Genomic DNA, 19,275 nt, shown 5'->3' with positions numbered 1-19,275 from the left:
AAAGCTGTTTAAACCTTGTCTGTGTCTCAGTCTGTTATATAAACCTGGCATTTCAGTTTATTTTAATTGAAATCTCTTCCTATGTAAATATTTAGAAGCTTGGCCAAGAGTGGTGGCTCATGCCTTAATCCCAGAACTCTGGGAGGCCAAGGTGGGAGGATTTTGCTTTAGCTCAAGAGTTCAAGAGCAGCCTGAGCAAAGCAAGACCCCATTTCTACAGAAAATAGAATGATTATCCAGGCATTGTGGCACATACCTGTAGTCCCATCAACTTGGATGCCTTGAGATTTTGAGGTTGCTGTGAGCTAGGCTGAGCCTGTGGCACTCTGGTCTGAGCAAGACAGCAAGACTATGTCTCAAAATAAATAAATAATAAATAAATAAACAGGAGCTACATTTTACTCAGTGTCATCTTCTTAGTACCTAATGTTATATATGTCAGATACTTTCATATTTATAGAAGTTATTTTGAAGTACTGTATATGGTCTTATCTACTCTTAGGGTAATAAGTTCTCTAAGTGGACTACTTATAGAATGAAGAAATGCAAAATTTAACTTTTTCAAACTTTAAGACATATATTCTTATTACAGTAAATCATTCCTATATTTATATGCTTATATGTATATACCTATTCTTATTTAATCACTAGTCTTTTTAAAAAGTTTTTTTCTTAGTTGTATCTTTTATTTTTCTCCTTAAAATTCTACTTATTATCAAGCAGTTAACCTTTAATAGAATGCATTGTATTCCCTGAAATTACTAGATGTGGAAAGGAAAAGCTAATAAATAGGAACGATCTCTGAAGACATACAGCTGCTAATATAATTGCTCAGGTTTTGCTGTTGTCTTACTAGCTTCCATTGTACACATTTCAAGCAAATTATACATATCATTCTGAAATTTTAACATGTTAGTAGAATAATTTTTATTAAAGTAACTTTCTGATTTAGTTATTTCTTGCTGCATTTTTATAATTATCCAACCTTTTATTATGAAAAATGTCAGTCTGTAACTCATAAGAATAAAGAAATTAGCCTTTATAACTGTATTATCACTCCTAAGAAAATTAACCAGAGTTTGTATATATCTTTCTTGATTCTATTATTATTATACTCACTAATAAGATTTCAGGCCAGGCACTGTGGCTTACGTTTGTAATCCTAGCAGTTGGGAGTCTCAGGCAGGAGGATCACTTGAGGCCAGGAGTTCAAGACCACATCAGGCAACATAACCAGACTGCATCTCTACAAAAAGTTTTTTAAAAGCTAGCTGGGCGTGGTGGTACAGTGTCCCCAATTAACAGATGAGGAAACTGAAGCAAGGATAGGTCAAGGAATTTGGTCACATCCAGTAAGTGGTAGAGGTAGTGTTTTAATGCAAGTACATTAGCCCAAAGCAGTGAGGTAAATGGCTTGCCTCATTGCCTACTGATTTAGATAAATGCACATGAAACCTGTCTACATGGGTTTTCTGTGATTTAAAAAAAAAAAAAAAAGATAAACCTGGTAAAATATTTCTTTCTGTTTGTCAGTTTTGAGACAGAATCTCAGTTTGTCGTCCTTGGTAGAGTGCTGTGATGTTATAGCTCACAGGAACCTCAAACTCTTGGGCTCAAGCGATCCTTTTGAGCTACTCAACCTCTCAAGTAGCCTGGATTATACACATGCCCACCTATTTTTTTTTTTTTTTTTAAGAGATGAGGTCTTGCTCTTGCTCAGGCTGGTCTCGACTCAAGAGCTCCAGCAATCCACCTGCCTCAGCCTCCCAGAGTGCTAAGATTATAGACATGAACCACCATGCATGGCGCTGGTAAAATATTTCTTGAAAATTGTCAAGGAACTTGACCAGGTAAACTTGGAAGTCCATTTACCTAGCATAACCCACTTTCTCTATAATACTTTTTTAAGCACTAGTAATTTGTCTTAGAGTTTTTTAAATAAATTATCCTCTAAAAATGTACAACGTCTGGGTTACCTTACAAGCAGTGTAATGGAATAGGAAAATGTAGGCACCACTTTTCCTGTTCTCCAACCTTCCCACTTAGTAGATAATATTTAACCTTACAGGTGGTAGAGACAAGCAAGGACACTTTTTGACAATCAAACTTGAGAATCAGTATCCTACATGAATGGGTGGGCTCTAGTCCTGTGTCTCCTCACTTTGTACTTATCCTGGGAATAAAGGCCAGATGTGCTAAAATTACTGGGCAGGCAGGGATGAGTTGGAATGAAATAGAATCACATTGGGAGCCAGGGAATTTTGACACTTAAGTAGATATTCAACAAAAGCTAAAGTTGTGTATCTTTCTTAGCTTTAGAAATTTTCACAAGTACTAAATTACTAATATTGTATACTTAAGAACAGATTAATTGATTTTTAATAAGTAAGCAGCTATAATAGAATGTTATAATATAATCAAATACAACTAACAGTTCAGTAATTCACTAAGTATTTTTAGTTTATAATTGGGAAAAGGCTTCATAATTTTATTTTTTAATCTCTGAATTTTTATTAGTGAAAATTGTTTAAGAATTTGTGCCTATAAGCCAATATATTTACATTGTAGATAATATAGGTAGGTCTCTCTCTCTCTCTCTATATATATATCTTCTGACAGATGGCAGTTGGGTATGTTTAGCCAAGGACAGATGATTTGAACAAAAGCAGGAAGGCCTAGTAGCATCCCCGTTAGCAATATTGAAAATTTCTAAGTACATTATTCCCTATACCACACCTTAGCAAGAAGGAGAGTTGTGTATTAAAGAGTGTTGTGTGTTAAAGAGTGCCCATAGTTGAAGGATATCATAATAAACATTCATTCTTAGCTGAGGTTATTTAGGCCTTGAAAGGCCGCAGTATGTTGTAATGGGTAGGCACATTGGCTTTTCAGTCAGCTGGCCTCTTTTTCTAGTTTTTGGCCAGGGCCACATTTGAACCCACCACCTCCAGTATATGGGACCAGCACCCTACTCCTTTGAGCCACAGGCACCACCCCGCTGGCCTCTTTTCTTACCTAACTTTTATTCTTATGCAAGCTGTTCTATTTCTTTTGTGCATCTATTTATTTTTCATAGGTATAAAATGGAGATAATATTTATACAGTGGCAAGGTTATATATATTTATATATACAATTTGAGTGCTAACTATACGCCAGGTAACTGTTTTACCTATAAATATGTACATGTATATAAATTCTTCTCATGGAAAGCCCTTGGAGCTTTTTTTTCTTTTTCATTTCATTTTCTTTTTTTTTTTTGAGACAGAGCCTCAAGCTGTCGTCCTGGGTAGAGTGCTGTGGCATCACAGCTCACAGCAACTTCCAACTCCTGGGCTCAAGTGATTCTCCTGCCTCTGCCTCCCAAGTGGGGAGGTGCCTGCCACAACACCCAGCTATTTTTTGGTTGCAGCCATCATTGTTGTTTGGCAGGCCCGGGCTGGATTCGAACCCGCCAGCTCAGGTGTATGTGTCTAGTGCCTTAGCTGCTTGAGCCACAGGCACCTAGCCCTTTTTTTCCCTTTCATTTAAAAATGAAATCTGGCAGTAGGGTCAGGTATCATACCCAGAGTCACATTTCACTGAAGATACCTTGAGTCAGGTGGTAAGGAGGAGAGGGAGGCGAAATATATTCTGGAAAAATTCCCTGGCTCCCAATGTGATTCTGTTTCATTCCAACTCATCCCTGCCTGCCCAGTAATTTTAACACATCTGGCCTTTATTCCTAGCCATGTGCTTCCTACCTATTAAATCTTCACTACCATCTTCAACAACTCGAGATGTTCTCTTCTAGCTCTGCCCTTCAAGAGAACTGTTAATATCCTGCTGTAGACTGATGATGCCCACAGTGGTGACTTGGATAGCAATTTTAACTTGAGAATCAGTATCCTACATGAATGGGTGGGCTCTAGTCCTGTGTCTCCCCACTTTGTACTTATACCCTGGGTTGCACTGGATCTTCATTTCATCTTTCCAGTTAGCCAGTTTGTATTTTCCTCCAGAATTTCATATGTGAGAAACAGGCCACCTAACTATAACTTACTAAAATTTTGCTTTAATGATCTATTTGTAATATTTAACATTTGGTTTATGGGGACTAATCTAGATGTTAGCCATCTGAAGTAGCAATCAAGTATATTTAAAAAAAAAAAAAAAGGTGGCGCCTGTAACTCAGTGGGTAGGGTGCCAGCCACATACACTGAGGCTGGCAGGTTCTAACCTGGCCCAGACCAGCTTAACAACAATGATAACTGCAACAACAACAAAAAAATAGCCAGGCATTGTGGTGGGCACCTGTAGTCCAGCTACTTGGGAGGTTGAGGCAAGAGAATCGCTTAAGCCCAAGAGGTTGAGGTTGCTGTGAGCTGTGATGCCACCGCACTCTACCGAGGGTGACATAGTAAGACTCTGTCTCCAACAAACAAACAAAAAACAGAATTTAGAGGAAACAGTTGAGATCCAGATGCTGAGATTTTTTTTTTTTTTTTTTTTTTTTGTAGAGACAGAGTCTCACTTTACCACCCTCGGGTAGAGTGCCGTGGCGTCACACGGCTCACAGCAACCTCTAATTCTTGGGCTTAAGCGATTCTCTTGCCTCAGCCTCCCGAGCCGGGACTACAGGCGCGCGCCACAACGCCCGGCTATTTTTTTTGTTGTTGCAGTCTGGCCGGGGCCGGGCTTGAACCCGCCACCCTCGGCATATGGGGCCGGCGCCCTACAGACTGAGCCACAGGCGCCGCCCTGATGCTGAGATTTTTCAACTGCATTTGTTTCATGCTACATTAACAGTGGCCATAACTATAAATTTTACAGATGTGAACTTTAAAAAATAGATTAATTCATTATATCATTTATGTAATATTTTCTTGAACAGTGTTATTAATAATCTTACATAAACTAGATTTTGTGTTAAAGGATTTTAAAAGTTAAATTGTAGCTTTATGACTAAAATTGAGCCTAGAAAACTGCTAAAACAAGCTTCTCTTCATTTTGGTCAAGAGTTTGGCTGTATTTTCTCTGCCAGCCTAAGACTTCACAAGTTAATTATCCTCATGATTATGTGAACTGAGAGCTACTAAAATTTTTGTAGCCAGGTGCGGTGGCTCACACCTGTAATCCTAGCATTTTGGGAGGCTGAGGCGGGTGGATTGCTGGAGCTCAGGAGTTCAAGACCAGCCTAAGCAAGAGCAAGGCTCTGTTGTCTCCACTATTAAAGAAAGAAAGAAAAGAAAAACTAGCTGGTCATGGTGGCAGATGCCTGCAGTCCCAGCTACTCAGGAGACTGAGGCAAGAGGATCACTTAAGGTCTGGAGTTTGAAGTTGCTGTTAGCACTCTACTGTCTCAAAAAACAAAAATATTATTTTCCCTAAGAATTCTTTCACAAATACATGTAAGACTGAGTTTTTTTTTTTTTTTAATTGAGCATTTTTCCTCTTTATATACAAAAAACCAGGTTGAAAACAATTATGTGAAGTTTAATGATTATTGTGGGGGAGCATGTGGAGGACAGTATCCCTCAAATATTAAAATAGCAAGAATGAATCAAACAGACTTACTTCTAAATTCCTAATTTTCTTTTAAGCAGCTCATATGTAACCTCCTTGCTATGCATTTTGATATCCTTCTTCTTCCCCGACATTAGTTCCCTATTTGTATTAACATGGCACTAGGTACAGACCTTTTTTCCATAGCATCACCAGATAATATCACAGCTCAAATGTCCAGAGTTTTGTGCTAGGTGTCTCTGTAAAACAAGGTCTGGCATGATCTTGGTCATGTTGTATTGAAAATATAGGAAGTAGTATAACTTCCTATATTTTACAATGTATAACTCGTATTTTGTCAGAATGGCTTGTCAAGTGGTAAAGTTTTAAATGATGTACAATATACTAATTCTCTCATTTTAATTTCATAACCTCAATAGGACTATACAGGCATCAACCCAAGTTCCAGTGGTTGTGTCTCCTGGGAATCAGCAGTTGCATACAGTAACACTCCAGACAGTGCCACTCACAACAGTTATTGCCAGCACAGATCCATCAGCAGGTGCTGGGTCCCAGAAATTTATTTTGCAAGCCATTCCATCATCACAGCCCATGACAGTACTGAAAGAAAATGTCATGCTACCATCACAGAAGCCGGGTTCCCCTTCAATTGTCTTTAGCCCTACCCATGTACAACAGGTTCTTACCAGCAATGTTCAGTCCATTTGCAACGGAACCGTCAGTATGGCTTCATCTCCCTCCTTCAGTGCTACCACCCCTGTGGTGACCTTTTCTCCTCGCAGTTCACAACTGGTTGCTCACCCACCTGGCACTGTAATCACATCAGTTATCAAAGCTCAAGAAACAAAAACTCTTGTACAGGAAATAGAGAAAAAGGAGCTTGAAGATCATTTGAAAGAAGACATTGAGAAAACTGAGCAACAACCACAGCCTTATATGATGGTGGTGTCCAGTCCCAATGGATTTCCTTCTCAGGTAGCTGTGAAACAAAATGAACAGCTGGAACCCACCTCTTTTCAGTAAATATACCAAAGCTTATAAACGATAGTTTGCATATCTATCTAGAAGACAGAATTCTATAGAGGTTCTATCAACTGTAGAAGATAAATTCTACAGAGATTCCTAATTTTTGTAATTGTTAAAAACAATTTAGACTTAATTCTGACTTTGTTAGGTGATGGAGGAAAACTCAAGTGTTTCTCTTTATTCTCTAAATGTTTCAGAATTCAGTTGTGAAGGAACAGGCATTTTATACTATGAAGACATTCTTTTGAGATTATTTTTCAGTTACTATTATCATAAGCATTTTTAAAAGTTTCTTTCCTAATTTTACATTGTATTAGCTTTTCTAATTCTTTTGTAAATACAGTCCTTAAAGATAAGACAACAGGAAATTTATATAGGAACTATTTTCATTCCACTTGTATAAGTCTTGACTCTTTCAAATGTAAGAAACCTATTTTATGCATAATTAAAATTATGGTATTACTTAGGTTGACTTTAGTTGGCTGCACTCTATGATAAACTATGATTATGTAAAGTAACATTAGAAATTGAAATATGCCCATGATACGGCTGAACCTGTTTCAGAAGCAGGATAGTATAAAAGTATCAGCCTAAGAGTGGCACTCCCACTAACTAACCAATAGTAACCTTGAACAAAACACTTCATTTTTTTTGGCCTTAGTTCTTATAAAAGGAAGGGATGCATTGGACTAGACTAGATGATCTCCAATTTCCCTTCTAGTTCTAAATTTTTATTCTAACACCTATATTTTAAAGTGATATCAAAGCATCAGGTTATTTCTTAACGTAAGTATAGCTAAGCTATTGCAGAAAAATGTGTCTCCCACAAAATTAATTTCCTCTTATCAGTAAGATATACCATAAATTCTTCCTAGTTTGTTCATTAACTCTTTAGACCACCTCACACTGTGGCCCATTAGTCAATTTACGTTGCTGAGTGCTAAAAATTATACTCCTATTCCAAGAGAGTCAAGGTTCTTTCTTAAGGGCCAAGAAAGCAACTTGAGGCTTGGGCTAATCTGGCTGAGTATTCAGTTGTTACAAAAGCATAACTGCTTTATATTTTGGATAATTTCTTATTGGGGGTGGAGGTGGGGAATTACATACAAAGATAACATATATATCCAATTTTCTGAAATGAAATAGTTTTTAGATTACTTTTTCAATTGTAAATAATGTACATTTAATGTCACAAGAAAAATTGTTTTCTGCAAATTTTCTAGTATAGCAAAAAGAAATTTTTGTAGATGAAAAGAATCATTATGTTTAGGAGTCTAATGTTATGTTTTCATATTTCAGAGTGAATTTGTATTTAAACAAAAATTTAAATTTTGGAATCCTTTAAACATTTTTGTATCTTTAATTGGTTTATTATTAAATAAATCATGTAAAAATTCTTAATGTTTCTGTTTTCAGGTAAATGTTTCTTAAAGAACAAATGTACATTACACAAGGCCAGGCTCATGCCTAGAATCGTACTCTGGGAGGCTGAGGAGGAAGGATTGCTTGAACTTGGGAGTTTAAGACCGGTCTAAGCAAAAACAAGACCCCATCTCTAGTAAAAATAGAAAAATTAGCCAAGCATTGTGATGGGCACCTGTAGTCCTACCTGTACTGGCTGTAAATCAGGGGTTCCCATGATCACCCTCCTAGGTTTAATACTTTGCTAGAATGGCTCAGAAAGCTTGGGGAGTCGCTTTACTGGTTTACATTTTTACCAGTTTATTATAAAGAATACAACTCAAGGACAGCCAAATGGAAGTGATGCATAGGGTAGTGAATGGTGGAGGGAGGCACAGAGCTCATATATCCTCTCTGGATGTGCCACTGTCTTGGACTTCAAAGCATTCACCAACCTGGAAAACTCCAAACTCTTGTCATTTAAGGGTTTTTAATGTATAGGCCTGATTAAATCAGTGGTTCTCAACTTGCGGGTCACGACCCCTTTGTAGCAATGAAAATACATTGCAGCATTGGGAAGGTTGAGAACCACTGGATTAAATCATTGGGCATTAATGACTGAGTTAAATCTCTAGACCTTCTCCCCTTCCTAGAGGTGGGGCTTATTAAGTTCTAATTCTAATAACCTGGTTGGTTCCTCTGGGAACCATCTCTATCCTGAAACTATCTTGGGATCCGCCAAGAGTCACTGTGTTAGCATAAACTATGGTATGGCTGAAAGGGGCTTGTTACGAATAGCAAAAATGCTCATCATCCCAATCATGAAGTTTCCAAGGATTTTAGAAGCTGTGTCAGGAACTAGGGACAACACCAAATACGTTTTTCTTACTATATTGTATTAACGCACCTAAGTACACAATAGTCTTTCTAAAACAACCCTTGAAGCATGTAATGTTCACGTTTAGGAACCTTTGAAGCCTTTCTGCCACCTAAAGGATAAGTCCCAAATCGTAAACATCCAAATTCCTCCACCAAACTAGGCTCCTGGGCCATCTACTTCAGAATTAATGTTAACCTTACAATGCAAATACCTTGCCCCCACCCCCCTACCGACTGAATTAGTATTTCATGGGAAAGCTCTACAGTTTGTATTTCTAACCAGTATGTTACTTGCTACTTGAGTACTCTCAGATCAGTAGCGTATCAGCATCATCTGAGAGCATTTGAGAAATGCAGGACTCCAGGCCCCACTCCAGACCTACTGAATCAGAAATACACATTCAAGTTTCAGAACCACTAAGTAATCTTTTTTTCTTCTTTTTCTTTCTTTCTTTCTTTTTTTTTGAGACACAGTCTCACTCCATTGCCCAGACTGGAGTGCCATGACATCAGTTTACTTCACTGCAGCCTGAAACTTCTGGGACTGTCTCTAGCTGGGACTACAGATGCCTGCCACAAGGCCCAGCTAATTTTTTCTATTTTTAGTAGAGACAAAGTCTTTCCCCGGATCAGACTGGTCTTGAACTCCTAAGCTTAAGTCAGCCTTCTGTTTCAGTCTCTTAAGACTGCTAGGACTATACTCATGAGCCACTGTGCCTGGCCTTCAGTAATCATAATGTACAGTTGGAAGCTTGTCTAGGCTTAGTGCCTGTGGCTCAAGCAGCTGGCTTCCCACTGCACAGATGCTCCTTTGATAAATCCCATTCGAGCTGGCGGGTTCGAATCCAGCCCGGGCCTGCCAAACAATGACAGCTGCAACCAAAAAATAGCCGGGCATTGTGGTGGGCGCCTGTAGTCCCAGCTACTTGAGAGGCGGAGGCAGGAGAACCGCTTGAGCCCAGGAGTGGAGGGTTGCTGTGAGCTGTGATGCCACCGCACTCTACCTAGGGTGACAGCTTGAGGCTCTGCCTCAAAAAGAATTGTGTGGCGCTTGTAGCTCAGTGGGTAGGGTGCCAGCCACATACATCGAAGGTGGCAGGTTCGAATACGGCCCAGGCCAGCTGAAAACAATGTTTCAACTGCAACAACAAAAATAGCAGGGCGTGGCAGGCGCCCGTAGTGTCAGATACTTGGGAGGCTGAGGCAAGAGAATTGCTTAAGCCCAAGAATTTGAGGTTGCTGTGAGCTGTGAGGCCACAGCACTCTACCCAGGATGACAGCTTGAGACTCTGCCTCAAAAAAAAAAAAAATTGCTTATCTAGCCCCAGCCTATCCTGTTAACCTACTTTACTTGTTCAACCAACATTTATTGGGCAGGGTATCAAGTATGACTTCACATACTCATTGAACTCGGCATACACGTAAAAGGCTGAAAGAATATAATCTTTACCCTCAACAGATACATTGGGGTTAACCAATGAGGCTGCTCACTACTGTGGGTGAGCAACCAATAGTTCTCACTATCCTTGCAGACAAAAGGGCTCAAGAGTTTGGGCATACCTATAACCCATTCATGATACGTTAGTTGGGAGCTTTGCCTTATATGCCAGTATTAAGATTCCATCCCCTAGGCTGGCTTCCCACTGCACAGATGCTCCTTTGATAAATCTCATCCACTTCCATGGCACAGTCACATCTGACATCAACATCCAATCAATCACACAGTCCAGGTAATTTTTCTCCTAAAATGCTTTTAATTTGTCATTTTCCATATTTCTGTTCTAGTGTAAGCTACCACCATTTTTTTAAGGAAAATGCAAACTTCTGAACAGGGTTTATAAGGACCAACATTGTCTGTCCCTATTGATGGATCTGTCTCTAGAGAACAGTCTTGGCTCTCTACTCATGCCTTCTGTAACGTAATCAAGTCATGCTGAACTGAACAGAACATGGCCCTTAGTGTGTGGCCTCTGCACATCAAATCATTGACTGTTTATTAAGAAAGGATCTGTGATGTTACCATCCCTGTTTTGTTTCGTTTTTTGAGACAGAGTCTCAGTTTGTCACCCTTGGTAGAGTGCCTTAGTGTCACATCTAATAGCAACCTCAAACTCTCGGGCTCAAGCAGTTCTCTTGTCTCAGTCTCCTGAGTAGCTGGGACTGCAGCAACCTGCCACAATGCCTGGCTATTTTTAGAGATGAGGTCTCACTTTGGCTCAGGATGGTCTTGAACTGGTGAGCTCAGGTGATCCACCTACCTCAGCTTCCCAGAGTGCTAGAATTACAGGTATTGAGCCACTGCATCCAGCCTCCATTCATTCTTTAATCCTCTGTAGTACTGCATTTGCCCTAATATCCTAAAATTATTGTTGTGAAGGTCACTAATAGTAACCAATCTCCATATTCCCACATTTCCTTCTTTTCTCCTCCTGAAAGTCTCTGACAATTGGTAGCCTTTCATAACTAATTTTTCCTTTAAATTTTGTATTGCTTTCACTTTTTCCTAACCCAAAGTGCCTATAACATACACTTTGAAAAATGCTCGTGCCTACATGAAAAACATTTCTTCCCCAAAAGAATCAGCCAAAGTCTCATCTAGTTACTCTATTCAACTTTACATCAAGGATCTCTGGGATGATATATACTGTCTTCTTTTTCCATTCAGCTGTGGGTCCCTAGATTCTTGTCTTCAACAGCTATGTCTGATGAGCACTGGGAAGAATACTCTTTCCAAGCCTGCTCACCTTTAGAACACATTTCTTCATGGTGTGAGTTTGATGCACTGTCTCAGGGTCACCATTTTCCCAGCCTGGATAACAGTTTTAGTTGCTCTATATCTTTGCCAATGCTTGGTATTGGAAGTCCTTTTAATATAAGCCACTCCAGTGGGAGTTTTACCCCATTAGGATTTTAAGGTCCCTGATATAGAACTTGTTCTGATATGCATATTGAGCATTTGGATAGCTTTTTTTCTTTTTTTAATTTTAGACAGAGTCTCAATCTGTCACCCTGGCTGGAGTGTAATGGCCAGGTCATAGCTCACTGTATCTCCTGACTTCCGGGGTCAAGCGATCTTTCTGCCTCAGCCTCTGGAGTAGCTGAGATTACAGGTTGGCACCATCATGCCCCCATTTTAGTAGAGACAGACTTGACCAGGCTCTAGTCAATTCCTTGGCTTTAGTAATCCTCTTGCCCTGGCCTCCCAAAGTTGCTGGGATTACAGACTTGAGCTACCATTACTGGCCTTAGATAACATATGAAAATTAATCAATGTAATTCACAGTAACATATCAAAACTACATATGTACATCTCAATAAAAGCAGAAAAAGCACTTGATACTGATGCTTTCCCCCTTGTGTTACAACCAAGACAAGTAAGTCCATAATCACTATTTTTACTCAACACTCTAGCAGATATACTAGCCAGTGACAAAAAGCAAAAATAAAAGGTACAAGGATCACACAGAAAGATATCAAACCATCTTTACTCAGAGATGACAAGACAGGTCATAGAAATTCTAAAAGAATCTACAAAGTAGTAGAAACAAGGGAACGTAGCAAGATGGCTGAATATAAGGTCAGTATGTAAAAGCAAAAGCGTCAATTTACTTGCAACAAACGAAAATACGAAAAATTTTAAATGCCATTCGTCATCACATTAAAAAACACCAAATGCCCAATAATAAATTTAATAAAAGATGTACGTGACTTCTGCAATGTAATCTACAAAATATTGCCAGGAGAAATCAAAGACCACTTAAATGGCAGGTGGAAATGATACTCGTGGATTGAAAGGTTCAATATGTATCTATAGATACAACACAAGCCTAGTAAAAATCCCGGTACGTTTTTGAAACTGACCAGCTAATTCTAAAATTCCTCTGGAAATAAAAAAGGATTTAGAACAGCCAAGGCCATCTTGAATAACAAAACTACAGGATTACACTAATTGAGGCAGAGTGGTACTGCTATAAAGTTAGACAAATCACTCCTTCCCGCTCCGCCCCCCCATCCTCCACTCCCATCCCTGGAATTTGCTGGAAGCTTCCCTTATCTGATCTGTATAAGTCAGAAGGCGCTGGGGGAGAATCTGACCAAATAAGTTGGGAAACAAAGCAACAATCAAACATTAAGCCGCCTTCCTCCCCTCAGTGCTTTCGATTGGAAACAGCTTTTCTTTTCGGTCTGGGAAAGTGAATAGAAAGAGAACCTGGAATGCGTCCTTCTGCAGAACGCAACAATACACCAGTAGCGGGCGCCTCCACCCGGAACCGGAAAGTCTCTTCCTCTCTGTCCTCTGTGAAGGCAGAACGACTTCCGGTGACTGCGTGAAACGATCGCGGGAATCACCAGCCATTCGGGACTCTGCTCTGAAAAAGAGCGCGCAGCCGCGCGTCACATCACGAATTGCGAAGGGCTTGGCTGCTTACTCCGCCATGATGGAAACTGATGAAAACGGAGCTCCATGTAGCTTGTGTTTCTAACAGATATGCATGTGCCGCTAGTCGCTACACGTTCCTGAGGGATAACAGTATGTTACAAAAGTGTTTTTGAGGTACTACTCCTGAAGGCTCTGTCCCAGAGCCCGCAGACGATGCGCGCTAGATAAGAGGAGAGCGCGCACACCCTAAACCTCCGTAACCATGGCTGCGAGGGGCGGAGACGGGGGGGGGTCACTGGACGGAAGGCCTTCCGGGGAGGAATCGGTCCTCCACTATCCCAGCCAGCCCCGCGCCCGCTTGTTGTCTTCCCTCCCCCAGTCGCACGCTGCGTGGCTGCTCGTTGGCTATTTAGGACGGAAGCTCGGTTGGTGTTTCTCCAGAAGTTTCCCCCTTGGGCGGTGGCATAGCTGCTAACAGAGGTAGTAGCAGCTTCTTCAGCGGCAGCAATTGTGACTATTAGGGATGGCGGCGGCTGCAGCTGACTCTGCAACAGCCCAGAGGTGCGTGTTTTTTCCCCTATGTTATTTTATGCCCCTTTCCTTGGTTAGTGAGCCCTGCTGAAGTCCTTATTTTCCTGGCAGGTTTTTCCAGAGCTTCTCAGATGCTCTGATCGGCGAGGACCCCCAGGCGGCGTTAGAGGTGAGAGAGCCCGTTTTCTGCCTTGTTCACTTTCCTTAGGGGTACGGGGCTGCGTCGGGTTCTCGTTGATCCCGCCTCTTCCCAGCACTGGCTTTCTGGAACCTAGGCTGCTGTTTTTACTGTGTCTTGGTCCCAACGCTGAGCTCCTCGGCCTCTTTTCTGTGTTATACCGTAGCCCCTTTACCTTAGACACCTGTTCTTGTCCTTTCCTTTCCTTTCCACTCCTGCCTCCTGCATCCCTGCAGGTCCCGAGGAAAACCATCGCTGTTTTATTTCTTTGGGGGTGCATAGTTGTCCTGAAAGGACTTTTGTTAATGACACTTATGATTAGAAGAAAGTGACGTCGGATTTGATGAAATTCAGTTTTTCATTTGACAATCATTCTTGCCTTTTGTAACATTCTTATGCTTAATGTGGTGTACGTATGAACCCAGATTAGTGGAACAAAAACCTCTTCCCATATTTCCCAGAAACTCAAGATATCCTGTCGTTGGTCATCATTCATGTGTGTTCCATCATTTTTTTTTCTTTTTGGAATTGCTTGTAAACGCGCTGATTGCTGTGGGTTAAAAGTCTTACATACTTAACTGACTTTTTGTACTTGTGCAGTGGAAGACAGGCTGTAAAGCTGTCTGTTAAAGAGCAAGAATTCAATAATAAGAGACCAAGCTAAAGATTCACCATTCTGTGAGTCACGAAATTTAGCCAGAAGTTTCTTGCTTTCAAGCACAGAAAATAGGAAACCCTATTTGAGTGGTTAGCATAAGTGTGGTTAGCAATTTGAGGCAAGACATTCTTTTTCTTAGCTATGATTTCTAAAAGAAATCTGCCACAGAGTACTAGACCCTCACTCAGAAGGTGATAATTTGAACGGAGACCTCCAGGAACAAGGGTGTGAGCTTGGAAGCTGTTGGGAAAGAGCATTCCGGGCAGAAAAAAAAGCCAGTGAAAAGATCCTAATGCAGGATCTTTTGATCCTATCCTTGAGTTTGGCTTGTACAAAGAGCAGCAAAAAGGCCTGTTTGATTAGAGTGGAATGGAAGAAGAGTGGGATGTAAGATTGGACTGAAAACCAGGGGCTGGGTCACACACAGCCTTTTAAGTTTTAGCCGTGTTTTTTGGATTCAAATAAGGTGATTGAATAAGGTTTCTGGGATCAGTATTTAATGTTACAGGAGGCACTGATAATTTTTCATCATAATTGTGTCATACAGCTTTTTTTCTGAATCTATATTTGTTGTGATCCTATTAGATCCAGGAGTAGATTTGCAAATCCACTTTACATAAAAGTTGCTTTTATTCCGAATGGCATTTTTGTCAGATAAAAAAAAAAAAATAGAAAACAAGTTGCTTTAAAGGATATTAATGAATTTTATTGTTGCTTTCCATCTTGCTTATTTTCCTTAAATTTTTTGTTGAGGTATGATATATGATGTAACTAACAAATTTTAAGCCTACAAATTGATGCGTTTTACATAAATGTACACCACCCAAATCAACGTAAAGAACATCTCTGTCCTCAAAGTTCCTTCATATTCCTTCCTAGCCAGTAATTCCCCTTACCTTCCAACTGATTCCTGTTCTGATCTCCATCTGCATTAGGTGTTTTTGTTTTTGTTTTTGAGACTGAGTCTCACTCTGTAGAGTGACAGAGAGTGCCTTAGCCTTGAAGAGTGCCTTGGCATCATAGCTCATAGCAACCTCAGACTCTTGGGCTTAAGTGGTAACTCTTGCCTCTGCCTCTTGAGGAGTTGGGACTATAGGAGACTGGCTAGTGTTTTTTTCTGTTTTTAGTAGAGATGGGGTAGCTAACTTCTGAGCTCAGGTCATCTACCTGCTTCGGCCTCCAAGAATGTTAAGATTATAGGTGTGAGCCACCTCGTCTGCCCCATCAGCATTAGTTTTTCTTGCAATCGTAAACAGAATTATGCAGTAGGTACTTTGTTGAGGGTAGCTACTCTTGTTTTTGCTTTAATCATGATGGGAGTATACATGCATATTGTGTGAAGTGTTATTTCTTTTTCATTGCTGTATAGTATTTTGTTGTATAAATATAGCACACTTAATTCTGTTGGTGAACATTTGGGTTATTTCTAGTTATTAGCTAGTATGAATAAAGCTACTGTGAATGCACTTACACATGTATATTAGTGCATACATGCATTCTTTTTTTTTTTTTTTTTTTTTTAGTTGTGTATGCATATGCCTAAATAGGCATGTGGTTAGTTTTTGTACCTTGGTTGTTAAGGTGTGGCTTTTGGACCAGAAGTACTAGCATCACTTGGCAATTCATCAGAAATGCAAATTCTTACTGAAAGTCCTTACAGCTCCTGTATTCCAGTACTCCTTACCTGATTATCATGTATAATGTACAGGTGAAAACTGAAACCCAGAAAAATCAAAATATTCTGTCATGTAGAGTTATGTAATTATAGGCAGAATGGGGGCTATGTGACACAGGTTTCCTGACTTGTAGGCTACTGCTGTAAAATATTGGTACTCAAAAGTGTGATCTTCAGACCAGTTACAGTATCAACTTTTTGGAAATGCAAATTATCAGGACCCACCACAAACCTGCAGTCAGAAATGCTGGGTGTGGGAAGGATTATTAAAATAAGAACTACCTCTCTTAAGAGAAAGTGTTCTGGGCATGATGGCTCACGACTATAATCCTAGCACTTTGGGAGACTACGGCAGGAGGATTACTTAAGCCCAGGAGTTTGAGGTTGCTGTGTGTAGGCTAAATGCCACATTGTCTACCCTCGATACATAGTGAGACTCTTGTCTAAAACCAAAAAGAAGTATTCTTTTTAAACCTTGGGATAACGTTCTCATAAAGACAAACAGGTAAATGTAAATAAATAATTGCTAATGATAAGTAGGACTCAAACCTTGATTATGGACATGTGTCTTACATGGCTCTGCATTTCCCAAGGGCTTTTTTTTTTTTTTGGCAGTTTTTGGCTGGGACTGGGTTTGAACCCACCACCTCTGCATGTGGGGCCAGCGCCCTACTCCTTTGAGCCACAGTCGCCACCCTCCCAAGGGCGTCTTTAACGGTAGCCATTTTGGCATTCAGGGCACTTGACACCACATTAATTATAATAGGTGTGTGTGTGTGATTTTTTTTTTTTTTTCTTTTTGAGACTCACTTTGCTATCGTTGGTAGAGTGCCATGGCATCATAACTCACACAACCTCAAACTCTCAGGCTCAAGTCATTCTCTTGCCTCAGCTTCCCAACTACCTGGGACTACAGGTGCCCACCACAACGCCCAACTATTTTTAGAGATGAGGTCTCACTCTGGCTCAGCCTGGTCTCAAACTTGTGAGCTCAGGCAATCCACCCTCCTTAGCCTCCCAGAGGGCTAGGATTACAGGTGTGAGCCACCGCCCCTGGCCTAATGAATGTATAGATTTTTGTTTGGAGCTTCCAGTTAGGAATAAGGGGGGAAACTAGAAACAGTTGGCAGCACTTTAGCTGTTTTATATTTTTCAACAAACAATGTACAGTAGTGGCAAATGCTGTATTGAGAACCAAGAAGCTAAAGATACAAATACTGTAGTGTAGTGGAAAGACAGACAAGTCAACAGATAATTTAAAATACAAGGTAACTAATAGGGTTGTATATTGCATAGCAGAATAGAGGATGACTGGGGGAATGAAAAAAACTCAAGAAACTTAACAAAGGAGGTTGCAATTCAGTACAGAAAGAAAATAATGTGACTTTTCAGACTCTTTTGCATCCCAGTATTCATGGTGCTTAATGGCCCAGGCTTTGAAGTCTGAGACTCTTAGGTCTAAATCCTGGTTTCATAGCTGTGTAATCTCTACAATTCCTGTCACCAGTGTAGAGCAGATTGTCTGTCTATAAAATGGGCCCTATCTGCAAGGGTTATTATGAAGGTAAGTGTGTTACTCTGTATTATGTGCTTATTTTAGTACCTGGCACATGGTAAGGACTCTATTCTGTTTGGGGGACAATACAAGTTGATGAGTGGCATTAGAACATAAAATGTGAGGAGGGACATGCTGGGAGATAAAGGGTAAACAAATAGAGAAAGACCAATTCTAAGAAGACATTAAATCCCAAGAGATAGTTTTTAATTTATCACGATTTTGGAGATCTTTGAAGAATTTGAAGGAAGGAAGTGAAATTTTCTGAATTGCGGAATGAATTTGAGGAGACACAGGGGAAGGTGAGTCGCAGAAGGGTAGTGATCCAAACTAGGTAAAAGAGGAATGTCTGAATCTAGGGGAGTGATTGAGGGCATGGAAGGGAATAGTTGGTATAAAATGCACTGGCCTTGGTGACAATTGGAATATAAGGGATGATTCTTACGTTTCTGGCTCGAGAATGTAGTAAAAGTTGGTACTGAAAACTTTCACTAAGCTAACACTTAGGATGATAGCACTTAGATTATATTTGGGATAAGGAAACAGGTTTGAGGAGAGGAGATGATTTAAATATTTAATATGGTGTGTGAGTTGCCTCTGGGACATTCTAAGTGCAGTGTAGAGAAAACTAGCAATATGCTGGTGTTGTTCTGGAGCACTGTCTAGACTCAGGATTGACTTGAGTGAACAGCATAAATCAACATTTCCGTGAAACTCCTGACACTTGAGGGATCAAAGAATGATGCTAGAAGAGCAGTCGTCTAAGTGCTGAGCCCAAAAGAAACAGTAGGTTTAAAGAGGCTGGCAGAGAAGTAGACTGAAAGGCCTGATTGTTATTTTCAGGGCTACGGGGAGACCAAATCAGATAGGAATCAGTTGGATCTGATATCAGAGGGTTACTACTGACTTTGAGAATATTAAAACAAATGTTTCTATGTTCTGTGGCAGAGGAAATGAGGGTAAAAAATGAGAATATAGAAAAGGTTGAGGAAAGTGTGCAAGGAGAGATCAATTCCTTTTATTGAGTGCTTATTTGTATAGATCTATGACCACAAAACCCTGAAGTCATCTTTTTCTCTTATGCCTCATATACAACCCATTGACAGATCTTGCTGGTTCTTAATACACGTATTGCAACTTATTGTACTTTTCTTTTTCACCTCTGGGACTACTGCCCACTCTGAGCCTGGACTTCATGTGTCAGTTTCCTAAGAAGTCTTGTTTCCAGTCCTGGTTTCTTATAATGTATTCATGCAGTAGTCAGGATAACATGTAAAAAAATGTAAATTGGAACATGTCTCTCTCCTACTGAAGATGAACTTTTCATGGCTTTCTTTCATCACACTTAAGCTCCAAACTCCTAACGGCCTGCTAGATACAAAGTTGAGATGGGCATCTTGTAGATTCTTTGCTTTCTAAGCTCCAGCCACACTGGCTTGTTTTCTGTAGCCTGATGCATATAACTCTATCCTAAGTTGCAGAGCATCT

At 40.1% G+C, this 19,275-nt stretch overlaps 3 protein-coding genes across 7 annotated transcripts in view; 2 read left to right on the top strand and 1 right to left on the bottom strand.

Annotated features, from left to right (window-relative positions):
• ELF1 (E74 like ETS transcription factor 1) overlaps positions 1 to 7,927 on the top strand; it is a 126,564-nt gene extending 118,637 nt beyond the window's left edge. For all 4 annotated transcript variants that reach the window (XM_053563794.1, XM_053563796.1, XM_053563795.1 and 1 more), the window contains one exon: positions 5,923 to 7,927. In XM_053563794.1, coding sequence (XP_053419769.1) covers positions 5,923 to 6,526 — 604 coding nt within the window. In that variant the 3' untranslated portion in view covers positions 6,527 to 7,927. The remainder of the gene's footprint in view (positions 1 to 5,922) is intronic.
• The window catches only part of CNMD (chondromodulin), a 308,020-nt gene that overhangs the window by 195,998 nt on the left and 92,747 nt on the right, over positions 1 to 19,275 (bottom strand). The window lies entirely within an intron of this gene.
• The window catches only part of SUGT1 (SGT1 homolog, MIS12 kinetochore complex assembly cochaperone), a 44,073-nt gene continuing 37,932 nt past the window's right edge, over positions 13,135 to 19,275 (top strand). The window contains exons 1-3 of one of the 2 annotated variants that reach the window (XM_053563811.1): positions 13,135 to 13,340; positions 13,570 to 13,751; positions 13,833 to 13,890. In XM_053563811.1, coding sequence (XP_053419786.1) covers positions 13,714 to 13,751; positions 13,833 to 13,890 — 96 coding nt within the window. In that variant the 5' untranslated portion in view covers positions 13,135 to 13,340; positions 13,570 to 13,713. Of the gene's footprint in view, positions 13,365 to 13,569; positions 13,752 to 13,832; positions 13,891 to 19,275 lie in introns of both variants that reach the window. The other variant, XM_053563813.1, reaches the window with a different exon arrangement.

The sequence above is a fragment of the Nycticebus coucang genome, chromosome 15 (genome assembly GCF_027406575.1).
Source record: "Nycticebus coucang isolate mNycCou1 chromosome 15, mNycCou1.pri, whole genome shotgun sequence".
NCBI lineage: Eukaryota > Metazoa > Chordata > Mammalia > Primates > Lorisidae > Nycticebus > Nycticebus coucang.
This window is presented reverse-complemented; position numbering and strand designations above follow the sequence as displayed.